The sequence below is a fragment of the Gymnoscopelus microlampas genome (genome assembly GCF_963454915.1).
Source record: "Gymnoscopelus microlampas genome assembly, chromosome: 11".
Lineage (NCBI taxonomy): Eukaryota > Metazoa > Chordata > Actinopteri > Myctophiformes > Myctophidae > Gymnoscopelus > Gymnoscopelus microlampas.
The window spans coordinates 2,895,081-2,922,223 of record NC_139948.1 but is presented as its reverse complement, the minus strand read 5'-3'; the positions used below and the strand labels follow the sequence as shown (position 1 = coordinate 2,922,223).

Below are 27,143 nucleotides of genomic sequence, written 5' to 3'. Positions count from 1 at the left end.
TGGTAGAGAATGTTAATACAATATAACATATATATTTGGGGTGGCATTTAGTCTCCCTGCTCTTCTATTGAGACATTTAGATTGTGTCAAAGGTCATGTCTCACCTAGACACATGATCTGACCCGATGGTCAAGCAGCCAGGCTCTATTAGCTCAATGGTAAAAAAACAGCATTTGCACAGGAAACCAGGTTCATATCCGGGGTAGAAGAGGAAAGTTACATAGTGCAGCCTTAAAGCATAATGACACTTAGGTAGAGTGTATTATGCTTAATATTGTGATTAGTGTTATTAGTGACATATCTTCAATAGTTACTCCATTGATTAGAAATTGATCATTCACAAATGATTCTCTTCATTGACTTACATTGCAGTGAATCAGCTCTCAAATACACCATTTTAGTACATAGTGTAAATTAATGCAACCAAAGCAGATTCTGCCAATACATAACATTATGAAACCCGACGTGGCATTTAAAAATAAAATACAGATGTAAATTTCCTGGGCCCAAGAGTTAAAAGCTTTCAATCCCTACCCTCCTGGATCAGAATTGGATTTTGGATAGTTCAAAACCAATAAACAGGACTGGAATCACTTTGTTTCTGTGACCTTAGAAATATCTCAGCAATCATTATGTCAATAAGGATAAGGATAATTCCTTTAACAGGTCTGTTCATGATAGTCCTTGTGGTCTTGTTTCCAATGAGGGCCTGTGAGCAATTAGGGGTTAAGAGTCAAGAGTTAAGAGGGAGAAATTTCATTTCATCGACACATTTGCTGGCCTGGCCTGGAATCGTACCTGGGGCAACCAGGGCCTCTGGCTCCCTAGGCGGGCTCACTAACCACTCAGCTATGGCTGCCCCTGGAAATCAAATTATTAATCAAATAGTATTTTAACCACCTAAACCCCAGCATCAGTATTGTAGGGAACGATGTAGCTGAGAATAGCAGATAGACAAGCTCACAACGCATCGTGCTACGACGCGTTGTCGATCGGCTATTTTCAGTGAAAGCTTTCCCCACAATAACGGAAAACAAAAAGGATACTAGCATAGAGCCCTGAGGTACTCCACTCAACCATATGGGGTTTAAGTGGTTGAAACCCCAAATCCAAATCTCATCCCCTTGGATAGGGTTTAACCCATTAAGACCGGGAACGCATCTGTGTAATTTTAAGATTTCTTTGGCTATTCAAAAATAGCAGATATACAAGCTCATAGCGCTATGAGCTTGTAGATCTGCTATTTTTGAAAAATCGTGAAAATATGTGCAAATCTTTGAATATGTATTATATGTTGTTTTAAAGCATACATTTTTAACTCTAATCTTTTCTTCTGGGGGATTCTACAAATGTCTTCTAAATCCTAACCGTTTAAAAAAAAAACGTATGTGGCTATAATCAGAGATTCTCAAACTTTTTCATGTCAAGGACCCCCAAAATTATATGTATTTGGCCGCGGACCCCCCATCTCAAAATATGTTGTTCCAGGGACCCCCAGGAGCAAAGATTTGAGTTAAAAACGGTCGCTTAAAAATAAATATATATATTCGAAGATTTGCACAAATTTTCACTATTTTTCAAAAAAATAGCAGATCTACAAGGTCATAGCGCGGCATCTGGTATTTCTGAATAGCCAAAGAAATCTAAAAATGACACAGATGCGTTCCCGGTCTTAATGGCTTAAAGGTTTTGAAATCTAGGGCCCTTTGATTTTACTGTTTGGACGAATTAGGAAGAAGATCCAGACTGGATGTAGCGTAAAAATGTATTGAAATTGATTTAATGTGTGAGGGAGGTCTGTCCCATCCAACTCAGCTGTGTGATGTGAATGTTGTTTGTAGTTGTCAGGTCAGAAGGCGAAGAGTTTACAATCCAACGTGGAAGCAGAGAGATCCGCTCACCTGGAGACCAAGTTCAACTCTGAGATCATACAGGTGACACACACACACACACACACACACACACACACACACACACACACACACACACACACACACACACACACACACACACACACACACACACACACACACACTCACACTCACACTCACACTCACACTACAAAAACGCTTCAGTGAGATGTGATGTGACAGTGAACGAATTAAGTCAAATCACCAGTAGGTGGCAGTACAACACCATAGTACTGTAGTTCACTGATTTTAGAAGTCCATATAGACCACTGGTTCCCAAACAGTGGGTCGGGAATAAAAACCCTTTTTTCTTTTCCTTGTTTTAATCCAAAGTAACAATAATAATCAAAGGGATTCCAAAAATAAAACCCTTTTTTAAGAAGTAGTGAAAATGTCTCTTTTGGATTTCAAGCTAAAAGGTTTAGGAACCACTGATTCTACACAAATCAGTGCAGAGTTACACAGTAAAATCCTCAGTGTTAATTTACCTCTGATGGCCTACAAATGTACAGAGTTACACATGGATGAGTGAACACTGAGGACTTTACTGTGTGGAACATGTGGATACATACAGTAGGAGGACATAGTGTGCTGGGCTGCACACTATTGTCTCTATTATTGACACTATTTAATGACTTTCATTATTCAATCAATCTGCAAGTCATTTATAATACAAATAATAAAATGCTAGTTATCTATTAATGACATTCAGCAAATGGTCTGGCCTGCCGGTCTCTTACTCGCTGAGTAAGAGACCAGAGATGCAAGTTAGCTATAGCTAACTCTGACCTAACAGTTTTGTTGGGCATGGCCCCTTTAACCCATTAAAACCGGGAACGCATCTGTGTAACCAACCACTTAAACCATTATTTTATACTTTGGCTATTAAAAAATAGCAGATATACAAGCTCAGAGTGCAGCACTATGAGCTTGTAGATCTGCTATTTTTGAAAAATCTTGAACATTTGTGCAAATCTCTGAATATATATATATTTTTAAGTGAACATTTGTAAACTCAAATCTTTGCTTCTGGGGGTCGCTGGAACTAAATATTTTGAGATGGGGGGGTCCACGGCCAAATACATATAATTTTGGGGGTCCTTGACATGAAAAAGTTTGAGAACCACTGATATTATAGCAACTCAAGTGTTTGTGTTTCAGAAAACTGTTAGGATTAAGAATACATTTGTAGAATCTGCCTCAGGTCTTAATGGGCTCAAGAAAGAAAGAAAGAAAGAAAGAAAATAATGCAGAGCATTGCATCCATGTGGTATTCGCCATGTGGCTATTGGGTCGCCCATTTGTTCTCTAACCTTATGCGAGACTTTGTTTCTTTACTCTGGTGGTGTTATACAACTAAATTATTTACTGTGTGTGTGTGTGTATCGAGGTGTGGTCGAGGCTTACACCCCTGCCCGACCACTTCGGTCTGCCGCCACGGGGCGACTGATTGCCTCGTCGCTCAGTGGTCCTTCTGGTCGATCTACACGGTCACAGCTTTTTTCTGTTCTGGCCCCACAGTGGTGGAATGAACTCCCCACTGATGTCAGGACAGCAGAGTCACTGCCCATCTTTTGCCGCAGGCTGAAAACCCACCTCTTCAGGAAATACTACCCTTCCTCTTTGCCTGGCCTACTTGTTGTCAATTATTTGTACAAGCTCTTGTTTTATTGGATCTTGTTCATTCGATACGCTTATTTGTTTTAGCTCTGGCTCATTCGATTTTCCTATTTGTCTCATCTGTTTAACTCATTCACTGCCTGAATTATTGCTGGCCGCGTTTGCCCACTGCCAGAGATTTTTCATTGAAAAAAAAAAAGTACTCAGGAGCCGAGATACAGAATTTTTAAGTTTTAAGTTAACAAGGAAGTGGGTGGGAGTCTAGATCTTCGAAAAATCATATCTCCTTGGTCTTTGGGTCAAAAAACAAAAAACAAAAAACAAAACAAAAAAACGTGTTATACGTCAGTGGCAGCATTGGTAAACGGGAATAATTACGTTTATTACGTCAGTGGCAGTGAATGAGTTAAGAAAGTAGGTAGCTGATATATTGCACTTTTACCTTAGCGCTAGGTAATGTAGGTATACTCTTAGTTGCTTGTTTAAGAAGAGAATGCACTTAAAACTTCTGGTGATTTAGTAGTTTTCTTGCCTACCTATGTTGAATGCACTTATTGTAAGTCGCCTTGGATAAAAGCATCTGTGTGTGTGTGTGTGTGTGTGTGTGTGTGTGTGTGTGTGTGTGTGTGTGTGTGTGTGTGTGTGTGTGTGTGTGTGTGTGTGTGTGTGTGTGTGTGTGTGTGTGTGTGTGTGTGTGTGTGTGTGTGTGTGTGTGTGTGTGTGTGTGTGTGTGTGTGTGCGTGCGTGCGTGCGTGCGTGCGTGCGTGCGTGCGCCTGCAGTTGCGTATCAGAGACCTAGAGGCAGCCGTGTCAGTAGAGCGGTGTGGCCACCAGGAGGCGCTATCCAGCCAGGAGATGTTGAGGAGTCAATTCATAGAGCTGGAGAGAGCTGCCAGTCTGGACAGAGATGCACACCACAAGTAAGACACGTTCCTTCCATCCAAAACACACATGATGGAAACTGTAGTTTGCATCCAAACTCATGGATTTCAAGTTCTCAGTCATTTGGATTTGGAAGCATGTTGCGCAGCGACAATAGACGATCTACAGCTTGTAGATCTGCTATTTTCGGTTATAATTTTAACATTAGAGCATTTGAAGTGGTCAAACTAGCAATATGTTCAGAAGCATCGTCCATAAAATCTTAACCCATTTAGACCTGGAACGCATCTGTGTCACTTTAGATGTCTTTGGGCTGTTCAAAAATAGCAGATATACAAGCTCATAGCGCGGCACCGAGTGCCGCGCTATGAGCTTGTAGATCTGCTATTTTTTTTAAATCGTGAAAAAAAAATATTTTTATTTTTTTTCAAAAAACTGTTAGGATTTAGAAAACATTCTTGAATCGGCCTCAGGTCTTAACACATTGAGTGCCAGAGGTTTAAAAGAAAACGATGTAGCGTCACTGGCAGTTTTTAAACATTTTTGAACCTTTTTCAAGTAGTCACAAAATATTTTCAGTGATCACCGTCCTCACGGTGATCCCCTCATTACACACACAGGGGTCTCCTACAATCGGGGGAAAAAATGTACATTCGGTAATCCGTTCCATAGTTGCAGCCAGTTGAAAATAGTCAAAAATACATCTTAAAAAAGAAAAGTACGCAGGAGCCGAGATACAGGCTTTTGAAGTCTTAACACATTGATGGCCAAGATCGCATTGATGCGTTCTTTCAAATCCATCGCTTGCTTGCCAGCAATTCAAAAGAACGCATTGATGCGTTCTTTTGAATTTTCATTGTTTCATCTGTGATCGCGCGGGTCTGTTTATTTTTCATCAGCACTTTCGTTTTCCACTTACGTCACACTCACCCGGAGCCGGATGTATAACGCAGATTTCGTTTCCGGGTCACATTGTTTTTTTTTTGAATGAAAAATAAAAAAATAAAAAAACACGCAAATTGCTGGCACAGGGGTGAGTACATTATGAATAAACTCTGGCAGTCAATGTGTTAAGTTAACCAGGAAGTGGATTGGAGTCTAAATCTTCGAAAAATGATATCTCCTGGTGCTGTGAAGGGAAAAAATATATATATTTTTTTTCCCCCAAAAAACGGCTATAACCGTTTTTGGCACTCCTCGTTTGGATTATGAAAAACGGTCCGGACCGTTTTTGGCACTCAATGTGTTAATGGGTTAAAGCCTCAATCTGTGATGTGTTGGCCTGGTTCGCAGTATGTAGAATAGCAGGAACAATATTACTAAAACCCTCATAGTTTTACATATTGTGTGGTGTGCGGGGGGGGGTCTCCTTTCACACTGTTTCACAATTCCCACATCAGGACTTGGTCATAACAAACATTTTCAGTCGTGAGATTTTATTTAGCTTGAATCCATGCAAACTACACCTAGACCGATATCTATCGGTTTGATCCTCGGAACCCCCTCAAGGACCCCTGGTCGTCCCCGGACCCCACTTTGAGAACCACTGTCCTATAGACCACCGATTACCAATGTTTGGACCAAGATTTTGTCAAAAAGTGCAACATTTTCTAATCAATCTGAAAGGCTTTTATTTGATCTAGTTTCTATGTGATAACATATTTCTTATAAGAGAAGAAGAAGGCAATAAAATGCTAACCCTTTGATGTAGATACAAAATAAACACGTGAACGGAACTTTATTTAACATTCAAAAGTTTAGAAAATGGAAAGACTTTAAAATGGTGTGTGTGTGTGTGTGTGTGTGTGTGTGTGTGTGTGTGTGTGTGTGTGTGTGTGTGTGTGTGTGTGTGTGTGTGTGTGTGTGTGTGTGTGTGTGTGTGTGTGTGTGTGTGTGTGTGTGTGTGTAGGTTGCAGAAGGAGTACGAGCAGTGTAGATGTGAGCTGAGCGTCGCCGTGGAGACAGAGAGGAAGAGGAGCTCTGAGCTGATGGACAGACTGGAGGAAGAGGAGAGACAACACACACACTGTCTGTCACTGTTACAACAGGTACACACACACACACACACACACACACACACACACACACACACACACACACACACACTCATTCATATGCAAGAGCTGTTTGTTTTTAAAGACATTAATGTATTCTCCATCACTAAGTTGTGTGTGTGTGTGTGTGTGTGTGTGTGTGTGTGTGTGTGTGTGTGTGTGTGTGTGTGTGTGTGTGTGTGTGTGTGTGTGTGTGTGTGTGTGTGTGTATAGGCTGGGAAGACACAGTCCTGTATAGAAGAGACGTATATGAACTGTATAAACCAGATCCAACACACACTACAGCAACACAACATTGCAACAACACACAACGCAGGTACGTGTTTCTTTTGTTTAGTTTTTCCTTGACCACCAATGTACAGCATGTGATTTACATAGCATGTTGTTTAGACCAGTGGTGCTCAAACTTTTTCATGTCAGGGACCTCCAAAATTATATGTATGTGGCCGCCGACCCCCCATCTAAAATGATTTTGTTCCAGGGACCCCCCAGAAGCAAAGATTTGGGTTAAAATGTTCGCTTTAAAAGAATATGTATATTCCAAGATTTGCACATATTTTCACGATTTTTCAAAAATAGCAGATCTACAAGCTCATAGCGTGGCACTCGGTGCCGCGCTAGGAGCTTGTATATCGTCTATTTTTTTAATGGCCAAAGTATAAAGTATAAAATATAATATGGTTTTTAGCTGTGTTAACCTGGTGTTTTTGAAGCACTACAATACAGTACATTGTTCAGGTTCCCAGATTGCTGTGATGTTGACTTGTTTGTTTCCAGAGGCTGCAGATAGACAGGACACACACACGCACACCGATGCTGTTCTACTACTACTGAAGAACACACTGAGCTACTACCAACACACACTGGACAACACTAACACACAGGTACGCAAAGAACATTGGCACCGGGTGAAAAGGGGTTACAAAATCGTGGGAAAAAATAAATAAAAATAAATGGTCATCTAGGATCATAGAACCTATCATCAGTCTATACCAGTGGTCTTCAACGTTTTCAGCCCAGGGACCCCCTAGCCGAGAGAGAGATGAAGCAGGGACCCCCTCTATATTGTATAAAATTGTGTTTCAGATTAAACTTCTCTTTTTTCCCTCTACTCCCATACCTCTTTGCCGAAAGTAGCAGATCTACTATTTGTAGATCTGCTATTTACATTACATTACATTACATTCATTTAGCAGACGCTTTTATCCAAAGCGACTTACAATAAGTGCATTCAACATAGGTAGGGAACAAAACTACTAATCACCAGAAGTATTAAGTGTATTTCCTGCAAAAACAAGCAACCAAGAGTATACCTAGCGCCCAGGTAAAAGTGCTATATATCAGCTACCTACTTTCTTAAACAGATGAGACAAAATAGCAAAATAAAATGAGCACGAGCTAATTCAAAAAGTGCATCGACTAAACAAGATCCAATAAAACAGTACAATATGCAAAATACAAGAGTTTGTACAACTAGTTAACAACAAGTAAGCCAGACAAAGAGGAAGGGTAGTGTTTCCTGAAGAGGTGGGTTTTCAGCCTGCGGCGAAAGATGGGCAGTGACTCTGCTGTCCTGACTTCAGTGGGAAGTTCATTCCACCACTGTGGGGCCAGAACAGAAAAAAGTCGTGACCGTGTCGATCGACCAGAGGGACCCTTGAGTGACGAGGCAATCAGTCGCCCCAAGGTGGCAGACCGAAGTGGTCGGGCAGGGGTGTAGGCATCGACCATAGCCCGGAGGTAGGAAGGAGCTGTTCCTTTCACTGCCCTATAGGCTAGCACCAGGGTTTTAAACTGGATCCGAGCTGCTACGGGGAGCCAGTGTAGAGAACGGAGCTATTTTCGGCTAGGGTTCAAGTGGTTGATGTAAAAAAAAAATCCTCTCACACAAAGATTTGGTTGACCCCCTATAGTAGCTCTGAGGATCACCTAGGGGTCCCGGACCCCCTGTTGAAGACCCCTGGTCTAAACAGTATACTATCAAAAAAGCTATAGGTCTAAGTCTATAGTCTATGTCGTCAAGGCACACACACACGCACGCGCGTGCAACTACTACTGCCAATACACACAACACTAACAAACAGATACACACGAGTGCCTGTACACACATATTGTGACAATATCTATCTTTCTTTCTTACGTGTTAAAAGTAGCGAAAATAACAATCTACAAGCAATAGATCATTGACATCCTCCAATAACTAACCAAAGCTCTGTAGCTGTCTGTGCTGTGTGCAAAACATCGCCCAGTTCTCCTCCAATTGATCTGCATTTGCTCACAGCCATTGACCATTACCATGTGCACGGAACACCGAAGCCCGTTTTTCGCTTTCCCCAAATGTCAGCTGTTTATTGGCGTTTTTATGTAAAAGAATGTCGCCATGGTTACGACTCCCCAGCTGTGGGATGGCCTTCCGACCTATGGGATGAATGATCAAACTGCGCATGCGTCGAATCCATAGACCCACTCTGTGACACTGTTGCCGTCTGCCACAAGCACACACAGAGGACGTGCTTACGCGGCGACGGGACATGCATATACTTTGCGTGCTCATATCCCCCGACGGGTATGGACTAGTAGTATTAATCAATAAGTTGTTTGCATAAATGTACTCCCAGGTTTCCTGTTCCGGTTCATTTTCCCATAGCTTCTTTTGATATCACTGTGTAACGGTTTGTTACTGTACATTTGTAGCTGTCTTACTGCTTCTTAGTGTTTAGCTGTTTCTTGCTCTAACTATGGTGTGTGTGTGTGGGTGTGTTTGTGTGTGTGTGTGTGTGTGTGTGTGTGTGTGTGTGTGTGTGTGTGTGTGTGTGTGTGTGTGTGTGTGAATGTGTGTGTGTGCGTGTGCGTGTGTGCGTCAGCTCCAGGAGTTGCTGTGTGCCTCAGAGAGACTGGAGCAGGACAACCAGACTCACAGACACATCAACTCACAGCAACTCAAACACATTGAGGTACAACAAACACACACACACACACACACACACACACACACACACACTCTGAGGTACATCCTCTCATCCACTTCACCAAATGTGTCACAGTTTGAGCCGCCCAGTCCACTGGATCGAGTCTTTGTAGAACTTTTCTACCACCGATCCATGTTTTTCTTTATTTCTGTATAACTTAACCTTGTCTTTTAAAGAAGTATAAAAGAACAAAAATCCCCAAATTGCTGACATTCCCAGAATTCAGGAAAAACCTCAGCGTTTTTAACAAAATTCTTTACATGAAAAAAAGAAAATGACCCCCAAAAAATACATAAATGATTCCAAACTTTGTCGTACAGCAAAGAGCAAAAATATCAGATCTACAAGCTCACAACAAGTTGTACATTTGGAGCTCCTACTTTTATAAAAAAATAAGAAAAACTAAGTTTATTAATGGGTTATAAATGTGATTAAAAACAAACTGATTGGCTCCAATGGAACAAGGGAGGGAAAACGTCAACATACAGCTAAGCATCAAGTGACTGCTAAAGTGACTTTACAGGACTTGTCCTTGTGACTCCTCCCACTCGTTGGACTCATCTGTCACATGTCCCCAGGAGTCTGACCTGCTATTGGCCAACACGAGGGAGGAAGTGACGCACCTACGCCAGGAGAGCTCTGATTCGTCGGCGCTGACACACAGGCTCCGGGTGGAAGTGGAGAGCGCCCAGCTCACCCTGGAGACAGAGCGACAGGGCAGGGAGGAGGAGAGAAGGAGAGACAGGGAGGAGAGGGAGAGAGAGAGCGAACAGAGGGAGAGAGAAAGGGAGGAGCGGGAGAGAGAGAGGGAGGAGGGCAAGGCGGAGCTCCAACGTGTCACAGAAGTCTTCCAGAAAGAATCCAAGGTACCCACAGGTTTATCTGTATCAGTGGTGGAAAAAGTACTCAAATTCTTTACTTAAGTAAAAGGATCAATACTGTAATGAAAAGACGAAAATGAAATACTCTGTTACAAGTAAAAGTCCGGAATTCAAAATGTACTTGAGTAAAAGTACAAAAGTATTGGTATCAAAATGCATGTGTCTGCATTGTATCTGCAAACATGCATGACGTTAATTATACTATGGCCTGTCGGCCAAGGGGGCCAGCCCCAAAGTTGCCTAGCGGAAATCCTGGGTGGTGGAGAGGAACTTTATCCCAACCGCTTAAATACTGAAGAACTAAACATGTGTGTGTGTGTGTGTGTGTGTGTGTGTATGTGTGTGTGTGTGTGTAGGAGCGTGTGTCGTTCCTGTACTCTCTGTACCAGCGTCTGGTGGCGGGCTGTGTACTGCTGGACGCCTCCCAGTGCATGCTGGGTAACTTCTCGTGCTCGGAGCTGTGTAACGTCATCGTAGAACAGGTCAACACCCTGACATCTGACCTCAGCAGAGCCAATGACACAGTGAGTTTACACTGTACACTCCTCAGTGTTCATTTAAAGGTAGGCTACGTGATATCTTTTGGGTAAAATATTTGTTTTTGTTAAAAAAAGTTCTATATTCTGATAGTAATCATTGCTACAGAGCGTTTGTTCGGTCACAGGGGTCTCTCCAGCTCTTTACTAAACAGAATAGGCCTATAGTACATGTTCAGGTAGGTGACAAAATGTAAGCCAATCAGGAGAGAGCACTGAAAATGCATTTTCTGTTTATTAAAGAGCTGGAGAGACATGGGAGACTCCTGTTACTGAACAAACACTCTATAGCAATGATTACTATCAGAATATAGAGCTATTTAACACTTATTTTAACCAAAGTAAATCACTTAACCTACCTTTAACTAACTAATGGATAAATGAACACTGAGGATTTCACTGTATGAGTGTGATTATGATTATATCTGAACTCTTTGGGTCAGAAAAATATCTAATTTTACCATTAACCAGAGTTCAAGGAGCTCTATTGACATTCCATTATAGAACAAAATGTGTTACCTAGGTCTTGGTCATGGCAGAATAAATAAAATACAGCTAAACACAACAAAACTAAAACTGTGCAATTAAAAAACAACAGTATAAAAGCAGCAACATTAAAAACAGCATTTTAAAACAATGTGTAAGTGATATATTTTTGTTAAAATAAATGTTAATCTAAATAGCTCTATATTCTGACAGTAATCATTTCTATGAAGTGTTTGTTCAGATCAGTTCAAAAATAAATTTTCAGGTCAGGATATCAATTTGATCCAATCAAAGAGAGCTCATACAGGATAAATAAGTGGAATAGGAAGTGATGACACAAAATAAAATGGAACACACAATTGGAATTGGAACTTTTGATTCAGTTTTAGTCATAGTCTTTTGAATCAAATTCCATTAGTTTTAGTCATATTTTAGTCATCTGAAATGTTTTACTGTTAGTCTAGTTTAGTCTAAATATCATAAGAATTAGTTAACTAAATCTACAGTTGATTTAGTCTACTAAAATGTGTTTTGGCGGTGCCTTGATGGCGTCGAGCGCAACAAAGCATAAAATGACTTCCACTAGTCCCTCAGTAACATTTTAATCTAGTTTAATTTGTTGACAAAATTGTCAATATATTAAGTCTTCGTCATCATAGACCACCGAAGTCTGACGTAATTTACACATCCTTTGTTTGTCTACCTGGTTCGCAGTTTTCCACCCCCATTCTGAATCCCCATAGACATATTTATTATCGCGTCAAATAAGAACTGTGTTCCAAAAATAAACAAATGACCCCGGCGGTTTGACTCGTATGGATATGAAGCATCAACTGACGGTGAGAAAACGATAATGTTACTTCCGCCGAATTAGTTACATTTTTGCCTGAAACAGACTGTATCAAATATAAGTGACTGACTATCATAAACGGTACAGAACCTCCTCCCTGACAATATCGCCGAGACAGTTTGTTTATTTTTGGACCACACTTATATGAGACGATTCTAAGATGACCCAATGTTATTCTCCATAGAGAAAGTACCTTACGAACCAGGCGATGAACGAGTGACGTCAGGACTTCGGTGGTCTATAGCTTTGTTTTTATTTCGGTTTTATTTAGTTTTCGTTAGTGAAAAAAGGTAGTCAACAAATTATTTTTTACATAGTCTTAGTCGACGAAATCAACACTGGTTAGACTCCCTCGTTCTCGCGCGAATACCGACAATGAGCCACTCAAGACCCTCTCACTTAGTATGAGAATTTAGAACGTTTTAAAACTTATTTTAACAAACGCAAATGTGTTTGCATGATGAAAATGATAAATTGATGAAATTTGAAATTGTGATCAAATCCACATTGCCTATCCATAGTTCCAAACTGTTCATAAAAAAAACTGTGATTATATGAAATTCTTTAACATTCATCTTTTCTCTCTTGCTCTGTCTCTCTCTCTCTCTCTCTCTCTCTCTCTCTCTCTCTCTCTCTCTCTCTCTCTCTCTCTCTCTGTCTCTGTCTCTCTCTCTCTCTCTCTCTCTCTGTCTCTGTCTCTCTCTCTCTCTCTCTCTCTCTCTGTCTCTGTCTCTCTCTCTCTCTCTCTCTCTCTCTGTCTCTGTCTCTGTAGATGGTGCAGCTGCAGAGTGTGTGTGACAGTAAGAGTGTGTGTGTGCGTGAGCTGCAGAGGAGTCAGCAGTGCGTGTTGTCTCGTCTGGAGGAGAGCGTGCGACACAGGGAGCAGGCCTGGGACACGCACAGGAAAGAGATGGACCAGCAGCACACGCACACTGTCACACAACTACACAACAAAGCACAGGTAACACACACACACACACACACACACACACTCACACTCACACTCACACACACACACACACACACACACACACACACACACACACACACAGCTAATCAGCACTGGACCTATCGGTGCCAAACGTTGTACGCACACTGCTACTACGACACACAAGTACCACCACAACACTTTTTTCACAGTTTCTTTTATATAATAAAGATCCACATATTATCTTTTTGTGTTTTTTTTCGGAAATTAACGCCCTACTTGATCATACTACAGCGTCACAAAAAAAGCGTCAAAAGTAGCAGATCTACAAGCTCGAAACGCGGCGCAAAGAGTGCATTTTGAGCTTGTAGATTTGCTACTTCTGCTGTTTTTAAATTTGAATCCTGAAAAGTAACTGTTTGGGACATATGAGGTTTCCACCCGACAGAGACGATAGACTTTACTATAATTCACAGAATCTCTGTGTGACTGTCACGCAGAAATCTGTGCCGGCCGTAACTCGGAAAGTGTCCGACCGTTGGGTCTAAAACTTGTGTCTCATATGACCCCGAGGTGTGCGGTGCAGAATGTCACTAGAAACAAAAAATCACACCCTGTGTGAAGGAAGCGGTTCGAAGCGGTTCGTCCCTATTGGTGGTCTAAGTCCACATACCAAATTTGGACTTGGTGGCATGCTGCAAACTGGGCGTAGGGCTGTTTAAAGCCCAGCCAATAGGAAGACAGAGGGGGTGGGGCTTAATGAATTTCAGTTCGTCCCTATTGGTGGTTTTAGTCCATGTACAAAATTTGTACTCCGTAGCATGCTGCGAACTGGAGTTATAGCTGTTTAAATGCCGTGCTCATACGCCGTGCTCATACGGACGTCAAGTGTGTGTGTGTTCGTGTGTGCGCATATGTGCAGTATTGGCTGTGTGTGTGTGTGTGTGTGTGTGTGTGTGTGTGTGTTGAAGTGGCGCATGTGTTGCTACCTTGCCGTGTTCAAACATACGGACGGACACAACATACGGACGGACGGACGGACGGACGGACGGACGGACGGACACTCACACGGACAGAGTCAAATGTAGAGCGGTTGGCACTGCTAAAAACAAAACAAACTATACTGTATCTGTCGGCCCGCGGGTCTGAGAAAGACGCAGAAATTCAGTTTTTTCGGGAGATCGATCGTATGCATTAACTTTAATTTCATGATGGAGGTTATCGGAGCTCTGATTGCATTGAAACCTCGGCCAAATATGGACTAATAGACACAAGTCATAGACAACTGACATAATAGATGACTATTTTCACAGGCTGGTAAGAGATCCACATTGGAGCAATTCCGTTCTTATGTGGATCCCGAGATCCGCATGATTCAAGTTTGATTCCTTTGCGTGATTTAGATCTGTGGTTTTCAAAGTGGGGACTCCCAGGGGTTCTTGTGGGGGGGGGGGGGGGGGGGGTTCCAGGGGATCTCCAGCTAAGTAGTTGAACATAGCATCACAATCATTTTAACCACTTTTAGCTAGGCAGCTTAAGGCCAGTTTTTTGAAAAATGTGGACACGGCTGACAAAAGCGCCATTTTTTTTTTACATGTTCTCCATCACCATACGTTTCATTTTGGAAGGGGAGCCACACCATCAAGATGGCAGAAGGCGGCCATCTTGGATTACAAAGATGGCCATCATGCAATATCTATAAAAGCCAATATCTCAGCTTCCAAGCCACTTAGAAGGTCAATTTTGGTGTCAAAATATACATTTTCTGGGACAACGAATGCAATAAAACTATAGGGAATATCAATAAGTGACTAATTCAGCCAATATTAGATAATTTGGTCAATTCTGGCAATATATGTACACAATTATGCATGCTTCGGCTAGATTATGCACAACATCTCAGTCTCAGTGTGTGTGTGTGTGTGTGTGTGTGTGTGTGTGTGTGTGTGTGTGTGTGTGTGTGTGTGTGTGTGTGTGTGTGTGTGTGTGTGTGTGTGTGTGTGTGTGTGTGTGTGTGTGTGTGTGTGTGTGTGTGTGTGTGTGTGTGTGTGTGTGTGTGTGTGTGTGTGTATATATAGCCATGCAACACAGAGAGGGGAACATGAGCACCTTCTTTAAACATGAAAACCACCCATACCCTCCCTCTCTATCTGACAGAGGGAAACTACGTCTGGGAAAGAAGTCAGATCTGCTAAATATTCTGACACAGAAGACACAAGAAGAACCTCCAGCTACGTTTGATGTCAAAGTACTCGATGGAGCTGCTGTGGTGCACTTCCTGTCCACTACCAACATTACCACATTTGACGAATATGCCAGTTGTGTCTTTGTTCCCCACATCATGAAACACCTGGAGATCTCCAAAAGAGTTGATGTGGTCTGGGATACTTACATCACCAGCAGCATAAAAGAGTCAACAAGGGAGAAGCGAGGCAAAGGGATACGACGGAAGGTGGCTGGTCAGAACAAGCTGCCGGGGAATTGGCCAGATTTCCTGCGTGATCCTATAAACAAGCAGGAACTCTTTACCTTTCTCTCTGGGAAGATTGCATCCACCGCCTGGCCAGAGGGCAAGCTGGTCTTCATCACATCTGGCATCACAGTGGTCGGCACAGACACCAGCCACTCCATGCTGCCATGTAACCACGAAGACGCCGACACCAGGATAGTGATTCACCTGCTTGATGCCCTGGAACATGGCTGTTCTACCTGCTTGATACGCACTGTGGATACGGATGTTGTCGTTATCCTCATCGGCAAGTTCCATGCCCTGCTCACCAAGTATCCAGCTGCAGACATCTGGGTTGCTTTTGGCACTGGCAAGAACTACACCTATGTTCATATAAACACCATCTGCCATGCTCTGGGCAAAGACAAGTCCACAGCACTTCCCATCTTCCACTGTTACACAGGCTGTGACACAACATCAGCATTCTGCGGGAAAGGGAAGAAGTCAGCATGGGTGGCGTGGAAGTCCTACCCTGAGGTCACCCAGGCCTTCAACTACATGGCAGAAAATCCATACACTTCAGTGACCATAGATGCCCAACACTTTCAGCTTCTTGAGCGTTTCACAGTCATCATGTATGATAAGACAAGTGATTTGGAATCTGTCAATGAAGCACGGCGAGAGTTGTTCTGCCAGAAGAACAAAACGATGGAACACATTCCACCAACGCAAGATTCACTGTTGCAACACGTGAAGAGAGTTGCCTACCAGTCTGGGATCTGGGCCACGTCTGAACTGGCCCAGCAGCCGACACCCAGTCCAGAAGGATGGGGATGGACATTGGATGACAACAACCAGGTCTGGCTTCCTGTGTGGAGCATTCTACCGATGGCGTCAAAAGCCTGCAATGAACTGGTCAAGTGCGGTTGTAAACGTGGTTGTGGTGCACGGTGCTCATGCAAGAAGGCACACTGGAATTGCACAGATCTTTGCAGTTGTCAATGTCACAGATAATTTGAATGTCAATTCACTTCATGCTCCATGTGTCTGACTGCTAACCGAGTTGAAAATTATGTAAATATTTTGCTAGAATTACCATATTTATTTGATCTTGGCACAAATAAACATCTAGTGGTATTCTCAATCGCTTTATTGCGTTCCTTGACCCAGAAAATGTATATTTTGACACCAAGATTGACCTTCTAAGTGGCTTTGAAGCCGAGATATTGGCACTTATAGATATTACATGGTGGACATCTTTGAAACCCAAGATGGCCGCCTTCTGCCATCTTGATGACGTGGCTCCCCTTCCAAACTGAAACTTATGGTGATGGAGAGCATGTAGAAAAAATTTGGCGCTTTTGTCAGCCGTGTCCACATTTTTTTGTTAACCTCCCTCACTATTTAACCTTTTATACTCTACAAGCTCATAGCACGGCACCGAGTGTCGCGCTCTGAGCTTGTAGATCTGCTATCTATCAAAAATCTTGAACATTGGTGCACATTTTTACACACACCTTTGCTCCTGCACAACATATTTTCAGATGGGGGTTCGCGGACAAATATTTATCAATTTGGGGGTCCTTGATGAGAAAAAGTTTGAGAAATTTAGAAAGATTTAGATTGATGAAATACACATTTCAACATGCAATGGAGTTTTTCTGCACAGTTGTAGATAAACATTGCATATTATTATATATACATTAATAAAAATAAAAAAAATAAAAAAAATGTAATCTGATTAATCAGTTTATTATTCAAATCAGGGATTTTATTAACATTTTTTCTTTTAATAAAAATGATGACATCATAAATGACATTGGAAGCTTGATTAGAAAACCTCAATCAGAAAAAGACATGGGACACAGCTGGCATGTGCACAGCAGGTGACAATCATCTTACATACACAACTCTCTCTCTCTCTCTCTCTCTCTCTCTCTCTCTCTCTCTCTCTCTCTCTCTCTCTCTCTCTCTCTCTCTGTGTCTCTCTCTCAGCTGTATCACTCTCAGGTGGAGTCTCTCCGCCTGCGCGTCTCCTCTGTGGAGCGCGAGCGTTCCGCCACGACCTCCGACCTCGCGCGCCTGCGGGGTCTCCTGACCCGGAGCCGAGGGGCACGCGCCACGCTCCTCGCCACGTGCGCGCTCCTGGCCGGCGCGCTTGTGCACACCTACCGACGCGCGGGCGCCCTCTCCGCACAGCGCACCCTGTTCTATCGCCTCCTGGAGGAGAGAGAGGGAGTGGAGACGGAGGTCAGGAGACTGGTGGAGGCCCTGGGTGGAGAGGAGGAGACGGGGGGAGACACAGGAAGTATGGCTGCAACTATTCATTATGTTAATTAGCGGTTATGCTACTGATTGCTTTTTCGATTCATTGAATAATGGAGAGGCATGCTGTTTGTGTAATAAAAAAAGGGCCTCACTAATAGGGCTGTCACGATTACAAATTTAAATTGACGATTAACTGTCACTCAAATAATTGCAATTAACTATTTTAATTGCGTGTTTGGCGTTGAACATTGGAGCACTATGAGGCCTTTTAGGCGCCGTAATTAAAAATTGCACAGGGCAGATATGAACAACTTTACAGAATTGTCAATGTTCACTATAAAAAAAAACATTTCTCAGCCTCTAGCAGAGGTTCTGCATGTTTCAGCTCAGTGGGTTGACTAATTGATCTGAACGTGCATACGGGCATTGACCATTAGCATTTGCACACGTGGCACGTTTTTCACTTTCCCGAAATTTAAGATGTTTATTAGCAAACTGCCTATTCCCATATTTTTTATGCAAGGGGGCGGGGCTGGGAGAGAGTCAGCGCACTGAAGTCAAGGCACAGACTACTGTGTTGTTGACGGACAACGGATGCACGCTTATGAGAAACAACAAAAATAAAACCTGGCAAAACAGTTGCGTGCATTAGTGCAAGATGAGGATAAAGGAAACATTCAGTATAAATGTCCAGCTTGCTAATTCTCGCCTACTACTACTACTTTTGTATTTGAAACTTTAAATTTCTCTAAATATTATAAACTTTCAGGACAGCCTAAGTACGAATATCATTTATGAAAAGGCTACTATAGGCTACAGTGAAGTCGGACTGAATAATGACTTCACTGATGCACTGATAATATTTAGAGAAATTTAAAGTTTCTAATACAAAAGTAGTAGTAGTAGTAGTAGGCGAGAATTAGCAAGCTGTACATTTAGACAAAATGTTTCCTTTATCCTCATCTTGCGCTACTGCACGCAACTGTTTTGTCATGTTTCATTTGTGTTGTTTCTCATAAGCGTGCATCCTTGTCCGTCAACAACACAGTAGTCTGTGCCTTAACTTCAGTGCGCTGACTCTCTCCCAGCCCCGCCCCCTTGCATAAAGAATATGGGAATAGGCAGTTCGCGTTTGGGCTATGGGTTCTGTTGTCATGGTTACAGCCCAGCAGGCTATGGGATCTCTAGCCACTGGCTAGACTTGGCTTATACACGCACACACACACACACACACTGACGCACACACACTGCGTAATAACTGTGTTATTAGCACACTTAGGGTCGTAAATGACCGGGTTATCACACACTCACCACACCTCACTGTCACCTGCATGTGCTAATGGTCAATGACCTATGCATACCGAGCTCATAACCCAAAAGTCTGCATATAGTTTGGCTGCACACATTGCCGGGTATGGGCTAGTATATATTTACATAGCATCATCTAAAATAGGCTCTATGCACAGCAGCCATATTATCACTTCCTTCACAGGTGTTACCAATGATACTAATGAAGGCTCTGTTCCATTTAGTGTAGCACAGTGGTTTCCACGACCCCCATAACTCTGAGAGTGTACTTTAAATACTTTAAATTTCTCTAAATATTATAAACTTTCAGGACAGCCTAAGTACGAATATCATTTATGAAAAGGCTACTATAGGCTACAGTGAAGTCGGACTGAATAATGACTTCACTGATGCACTGATAATATTTAGAGAAATTTAAAGTTTCTAATACAAAAGTAGTAGTAGTAGTAGTAGGCGAGAATTAGCAAGCTGTACATTTAGATAAAATGTTTGGAACCAAATGGACCAATGGAACCAAATGGACCCTTACGGGTCCATTTGGTTCCATTTGTACACTCTCAGAGTTACACACCCGTAAGGAGGCATTTGGAAGCCCATGAGGGTCCCTGGACCCCAACTTTAGACCCACTGGTGTAGCAGAGTGTTTCCAGTGAGCCAACATGCACAACATCAGCACCCTGACTCTGTTTGACCAAGAATGGAACAGAGCCTTCATTAGTATCATTGGCAACACCTGTGAATGTCTTCACAATATGGCTGCTGTGCATAGAGCCTATTGCATGCTGTGGTTGTGTTCCCGTAATGAAAGGTATGAGGTTAAAACAAGTCTAAATGGGTTAAATTATCTTATGATTAATTCAATGAACTGTTCCGCCCCTAGCAGGAGGAGAGCAGAGGACGGGGAGAGGACTGCGGAGGTGGAGGAAGGGGGTGTGCGCCGTGCTGGCGGCTAACAGGCTGCTAGCGTTAGCCAGGAGCTCCAGCGTGGCGCTCCGTGTGGAGAGGAGAGGAAGAGGAGGAGGAGGAGAGGATGGAGGGATGAGGAGAGGAGAGGATGAGGGAGGGAGGAGAGGAGGGGAAGAGGATGGTGGGAGGCAGGCGGTGTGTGTGTGCGTCTGTGGGCAGACAGCAGCCAAGAGGGAACTCACACCCACAACAGGTAGGCACGCACACACACACATACACACACACACACACACACACACAGTTATAAGAACGCATTAGTCATAATGCTTTATAACAATAATAATATACATTATAATATAAACAGGGTCCCCACGGTCATGAAATTCCTGGAAATATTTTGAAATTTAAAAAAAAATAATCCAGTACTGGAAAAGGTTTGGAATTGATCAAACTTCATCAAAGGTCCTGGAATTTATCAAGGGTCCTGGAAAAATATTTGGCTATGCATTGTTTTTGGCTATTGATTTTTTTGAATACAAAACCTTTTCATAAACATGTATAACATTACACGAAATATGTAACATAAGTAGTTTTTCACCGAACAGGCTGTGTAACACCCCATCCGCACTGCCAGCGATGCGACGTGACGCATTGAAATACATGTTTTTGAATGAGACCGTCCTGACCTACCGCAAGCGACAACGAACTGTGCAACGACGTCGTCCACCCCTCCTATTTTCGCTCGCAGGCTCTATTTGAGCAAGGTTTCGCGGCTGTGCCCCACCCCCAAACACTTTTTATTGTTTTTTATTTATTTATTTTGCTACACTGCCTATCTTTGGGCATTGTACATAGGAGTAAGAGACACATTATTGCGCTGAATGATTGTTATATAGGCCTGGAAATTGGGCTAAATATTCTGGAAAAGTTTTGGAAAAGTTTTGGAAATTCATTGCTAAAAATGTGTGGGGACCCTGTATAAAGCATGCTATAATGACTTATACCGTCATGTATAAATGCAATCTGATATGCATATATCACTGCATAATTACAGTTATAAGCACTCGTAATGTAATCATAATGCATTATAAACCAGTTTATAATGACACTTTCTATGCATCCCATGTTAATTATCATAGTTGTAAGACAATATAATCATGTTGTAATGCTTTATAATCACCTTATAATGCATTGTCATCACTGTTAAAATGCATAATACTGTCATAAGTCACTATAAGTGGTCATTTGTTGCTTTAAATGACTATAGAGACAATTATAATAATTGACCTTAAGTCATTATATAATTCTTTATGATGATTATTCTTATAAAGCATTATGAGCATTAATGAGTTCTTATAACTATAATTATACAGTGTTATAATGCAGATTATAATACATTATAAGTATGTTTATAATGCATCATAGACATGGGAATGTCACTGGCTATGCCATGTAGACATGGCATAGCAAGTGTTACCTAAAAAAAGGCCATAGATTTTCAAACTTATTCAAAAATAGCGCGATGTGATGCGTTGTGAGCTTGTAGATGTAGATCACCTGATTCGGATGCTATCAATGCATTGAATGGGACATTATCACCTTTTATTAGACCATTGAATGGGCGAAGTAGGCGACCTACTTACCTACCCGCGATTTATCAGACCATTCATTGGGTGTTATCAAGACATACTGACCTACCAACGGAGATGACTTAAATAGTTCAGTTTCGGTTTTGGTTTTGGTTGTTTTGGTTTCGGACCATGACGGAGGCACGCAGTCTCAGGCGAACTGGAGCCTGAGCCTACTCAGCGCCGTTGGAGTTATGTACCGATAGGCATAGAATCGTAAATATTGTTGTGGGGACTGCTCCGCCTCCAAAGTAGGTCAGTAGCTCCTGATTACGCCCAATGAATGGTCTGACAAATCGCGGGTAGGTCCGTGTATCACCTACTCGTCACCTACTCGCCCATTCAATGGTCTGATAAAACGTGATAATCTCCCATTCAATGCATTGATAGCATTCGAAGCCGGTGTGTAGACCAGCTGTTGTGCTATTGATAATTGATGGCCTATTGTGGCCTTCGGTATCGGTCATTGTCTTTCTTTGTATATGCAAGTTATTTGTCACATCTGCGCTGTGGTTTACAAAGCTAAACAGAAATGTCATTTTGATTTATATGTTCCAATGTTTATTGCCAAAAAGGCAAAAACACAAGTGAGTATGGCAATTAATCGTCAAGTAACATGTTATGATTCTGACAGCCCTACACACGCACGCACGCACGCACACGCGTACACACGCCCAGAGAGAAGAGTAGAGGACATTTCAGTGTGTTTTCAAAATGTAAGTTCATGTGTTTGTGTGTGTGTGTTCCAGATAAGGATGATGATGATGAAGAAAAGGAGGAAGGTGGTGGAGCAGGGTTTGTGCGTTGGCTGCGGTCTAAACATTTCTCCTCTCTCATCCTCTCCTCCATGACACAACTGCAGGAGGTGCAAACGCACACTGGTAACCACACACACACACACACACACACACACACACACACACACACACACACACACACACACACACACACACACACACACACACACACACACACACACGCACACACTGGTAACTACACAAACACACACTAGGTGTCGCTGTCATTTAAGCCCTGTTTTTTACTCAAAAAGGTTTCTAAAAAACAACAAAAATAGCGAATCTATAAGCTAGGAGTTGGGTATGCTCCAATGTCGAATAGATAGATATTTAACCACTTAAGCTCTATAGTGAAAATAGCACAATTTGTTGTAGCCTGCCTGGTTCCAGACGAATCTGCCTTTGCAAAATTGCATCACACTTTAGCCCTCGGCAGATGTGTCGTGTGATATTGTCTGGCCACACAAGGCTAAATTTGTTGCTGTGTCGCTGTCACCTACAGTATACCTGGATTCGGGAGAGTTTTGCCCAGGTGGACAGGGTTTTGAGGTTAGGTTTAGGCATAATTTATGTGAGGTTAGGGTTAAAGGACGACTTCACCACTTTTCAACATATCTTCATATAATAGGTCCTCACTAATATTCATGATAAAATGGTACCATTTTTTTCTACTTGGTCTGTGTCTCATATGAGGGCTGTGGACAGTCCAGAAATCCGTCTACCAGTGACATCATCGTTAGGCAGATTTTTTTTTTCCAAAAAAAATTTTTTTTTTTAAATCAGATTTTTATTAAGCCGAGAACAATGGGATCTATTATTGCATTGCAACTTTCCAGGAACACAAAGCCTGCAGTTTCTATTAGCTTGGATTCCCCATCGATGATGTCACTGGTAGGTTTCTGTACTGTCTACAGCCCTCCTCTGACACACAGACTGATTAGAAAAAAATTGTAGGTATAGTGTGTGTGAGGTTAGGGTTAGGCATAGTGTTTGTGAGGTTAGGGTTAAGGTTAGGGTTAGGCATAGTGTTTGTGAGGTTAGGGTTAAGGTTAGGGTTAGAAATAGTGTTTGTGAGGTTAGGGTTAAGGTTAGGGTTAGAAATAGTGTTTGTGAGGTTAGGGTTAAGGTTAGGGTTAGAAATAGTGTTTGTGAGGTTAGGGTTAAGGTTAGGGTTAGAAATAGTGTTTGTGAGGTTAGGGTTAAGGTTAGGGTTAGACATAGTGTTTGTGAGGTTAGGGTTAAGGTTAGGGTTAGGCATAGTGTTTGTGAGGTTAGGGTTAAGGTTAGGGTTAGAAATAGTGTTTGTGAGGTTAGGGTTAAGGTTAGGGTTACGGTGCGTTTTAACAGCGGGCAATACTGGGCGACATCGTCCAAAAATATAATGAAAGTCTATGAGAGCCGGCGATTGGGCGAAGTGGGCGGGGGGGGCGATGAAAGATGGATTTTCTTTATCTTTTTGGGCGATGTCGCCGAGAGTTGCCCGCTGTTAAAACGCACCATAAGGCATAGTGTTTGTGAGGTTAGGGTTAAGGTTAGGGTTAGAAATAGTGTTTGTGAGGTTAGGGTTAAGGTTAGGGTTAGAAATAGTGTTTGTGAGGTTAGGGTTAAGGTTAGGGTTAGAAATAGTGTTTGTGAGGTTAGGGTTAAGGTTAGGGTTAGACATAGTGTTTGTGAGGTTAGGGTTAAGGTTAGGGTTAGAAACAGTGTTTGTGAGATTAGGGTTAAGGTTAGGGTTAGGCATAGTGTTAGTGAGGTTAGGGTTAGGGTTAGAAATAGGGTTAGGATTAGGTAGAGTTAGGGTTAGGGTTAGAGTTAGACATTTAGTTAGGGTTAGAAATAGTGTTTGTGAGGTTAGGGTTAAGGTTATAGGCATAGTGTTTGTATTCAATTCATCAACATAGCATACAAATGTACACGATAATACATTTCTTCAACAAATACAAACACTATGTACAAAGGATTAAAAGGAAAAACGACGGTAGTGTAAGACACCTCCTTTCGATGGGGATTTACATTTACCTCCCCTTGTGGACTCCTGATGTTTTTTCAGGACAATTTTGAAAGAAACCAGTGATTCACATCCTTTAATGGATGGTGTCAGGGAGTAGTAGAATGAGAATGTTGTAAATGTGGGAGGTACCAGGTCATGGTCGCTCCCTATGCAGTGTTAAAGAACGGCTAACTTCAGGCGCTATTGTCGAATGATATGCATTGAAGTTTCTAAGAGTTTTGAAGCTAAACTGGGCATATGGGCTGTCTCTCAGGAACTGCTTGTTCCTTGTGTTGTTTAATTCTCAAGGTGTGAAAGAAAGGCTTTTTGTCTCCGCCAGGCCGAAAGGCATGGCGAGAGAGTATGTTTTACCCTCCGTCCGTCCTTCCGTCCGTGTGTGTGTGTGTGTGTCCTGTTTGTGTGTTACCTGCTAATCTCCGGCACCGTTGGCCCGGTCGCTGCGAAACTGTGCACACCCACTCCCTGGATGCCAATTCAGAACCTCTGCCCCACATTTTTCACATGGGCCTGTTATAGCGCCACCAGGAGGCCGATTTGTGCAAAACCCATTTTTTCCCATTACACCTACAGCTTTTAACCAAACGTCATGCAAATCGGTACACAGTATCTCTATAGTCATGTGATCAACCCGGATCTGTCCGATTTCCCATATTGCATCCTCATTGGCTAAGGTTGGCTTCCAAAGTTTGCAGGATTGGTCCGTTTTGAACAAACTGCCTCCAATCATGAACGCAGCTTGCCATTTCCATAAAATTGCACACGCACATTCCCACTAGACCGAGGAAGAAATGCCACTTGAACATTTTCAAATCAGCCTCATGGTGGTGCTATAACTGGCCGATTTGCATTTTTAACTATAACTGCACCGATCTGCGTGAAACTTTGCACGCACACTCCCTAGAGGCCAAGGAAAAACATTGGACTGCATTTTTCACATCTGCTTTTTACAGCGCCACCAGGAGGCCGACTTATGTAAAATACATTTTTGGAGATTATTCCTTCAGATTCTGTCCAAAAAACACGCAAATTGGTACACTGCATCTCCATAGTCATGTGATTCTGATGGATCTGTCCGATATTTCATATTCCATCCTATTTGACTTACAGTGGCTTCCAAAGTTTGCAGGATTGGTCAGTTTTAAACAAAATGCCTCAAAACATGAATGCAGTGTGCACTTTCCGTGAAAGTTTGCATGCAGATTCCCACTAGGCAGAGGAAGAAATGCCCCCCTTTTCACATTCACATTGGCCTTTATAGCGCCACCAGCAGGTCTAATTTAGCAAAACACATTTTTGGAACAAAATGCCTCAAATCATGAATGCAGTGTCCCATTGAAAGGCCTATTTCACATTGGCCTATTATAGCGCCACCAGGAGGCCACAATAACCTACCTGACCTGGCGGAGACCTGTGCTCCGAGGACCACTTTTTCTAGTTTTTATTATATTCAAAATGTTTGTAAAGACCTTTTCACATCTGGTTACATTTGGTTACAGCACCATGTAATCAAAAGACAACTTTTTGGAATGCAGTGCATTCATGCATGTGGGGGGAAAAGCCTGAGAAAAGGCTAAATAGTTGTTCTCTTGTTCCCAGCAGAGATACTGTGTAAGTGGCTTACATTTTGCTACTCTACCAACAGACATCTATTGAAATTGCACTGTAGTTAAATCAAATGTAGTGCGCTGCATTTGTATGTGATTTTGTTATGGTCCAAAGGTACTGTATGACAGGAGATACTGTCGGCCCCCAGGTATGTTAACCCATTAAGACCTGAGGCCGAGTCTACAAATATCTTCTAAATCAATTTTATGAAAAAAACATATGCTGCTATATCAGTGGTGCTCAAACCTTTTCATGTCAAGGACCCCCAAAATCATATGTATTTGGCCGCGGACCCCCATCGCTAAATATTTTGTTCCAGCCCCCCCCCCCCCCCTCGAAGCAAAGAGGATATACGGTATTAAAGGATTTGCACACATTTTCAAGATTTTTCGAAAATAGCAGATCGACAAGCTCATAGCACGTCTTCGTGACACGCTATGAGCTTGTAGATCTGCTACTTTTTGTCTCTCACACACACACTCAAATATATAGCTAAAATCTTCCTGGTTTTAATAGGTTAATATTTTCCAATATGGCCCCCTTTGAATAAAGCTAGGACACCCCCTATCTAAATATTCTGTTTACAACTTCAGTTGCATTGCATTGTGGCCTAGTACTATTGTTCATGTTATTGTCTCTGCCAGGACATTAAACCTGGTTCTAGCCACAATACACATGCAGTCATACACCAACATTTACTCAAACAATAGTATTTACACATGATTACCATTGTTGTTTACTATTCAATGTATCATTGTTGTTTACTATTTTCATCACATGTATCATTTAATGCCAAAGAGTGTGAATTAATGTGTAATTTATTCAGATAATGTTTGAACATGACAAAAATAATCACCATCAGTGAATGTTATTTAACATGGAATATCAAAACCCACATAATAATCATTACTTCATAACAAGACAAAATAATACAAAAAAACTCATTAATAATCCTCATTTGTTGCATGAAATTAATTGTATGAAGAGGAGAACATAATAGTAAATACTAATTGCAATTAATTGAGATAATTGGCATAATCATCATAATCGTCATA

General features: G+C 42.0%; 1 protein-coding gene across 1 annotated transcript in view; it reads left to right on the top strand.

Annotated features, from left to right (window-relative positions):
* Nucleotides 1-27,143, top strand: part of LOC311055799 (coiled-coil domain-containing protein 171-like) — a gene marked incomplete at its 5' end in the record, with an annotated part of 39,097 nt that overhangs the window by 4,307 nt on the left and 7,647 nt on the right. Inside the window, 13 exons of the mRNA XM_084072068.1 lie at nucleotides 1,842-1,934; nucleotides 4,311-4,450; nucleotides 5,312-5,354; nucleotides 6,680-6,782; nucleotides 7,244-7,350; nucleotides 9,331-9,420; nucleotides 10,014-10,301; nucleotides 10,673-10,840; nucleotides 12,961-13,149; nucleotides 17,561-17,873; nucleotides 20,022-20,137; nucleotides 20,183-20,300; nucleotides 22,425-22,556. Of these exons, the coding sequence (XP_083928194.1) occupies nucleotides 1,842-1,934; nucleotides 4,311-4,450; nucleotides 5,312-5,354; nucleotides 6,680-6,782; nucleotides 7,244-7,350; nucleotides 9,331-9,420; nucleotides 10,014-10,301; nucleotides 10,673-10,840; nucleotides 12,961-13,149; nucleotides 17,561-17,873; nucleotides 20,022-20,137; nucleotides 20,183-20,300; nucleotides 22,425-22,556 (1,900 nt within the window). The remainder of the gene's footprint in view (nucleotides 1-1,841; nucleotides 1,935-4,310; nucleotides 4,451-5,311; nucleotides 5,355-6,679; nucleotides 6,783-7,243; nucleotides 7,351-9,330; nucleotides 9,421-10,013; nucleotides 10,302-10,672; nucleotides 10,841-12,960; nucleotides 13,150-17,560; nucleotides 17,874-20,021; nucleotides 20,138-20,182; nucleotides 20,301-22,424; nucleotides 22,557-27,143) is intronic.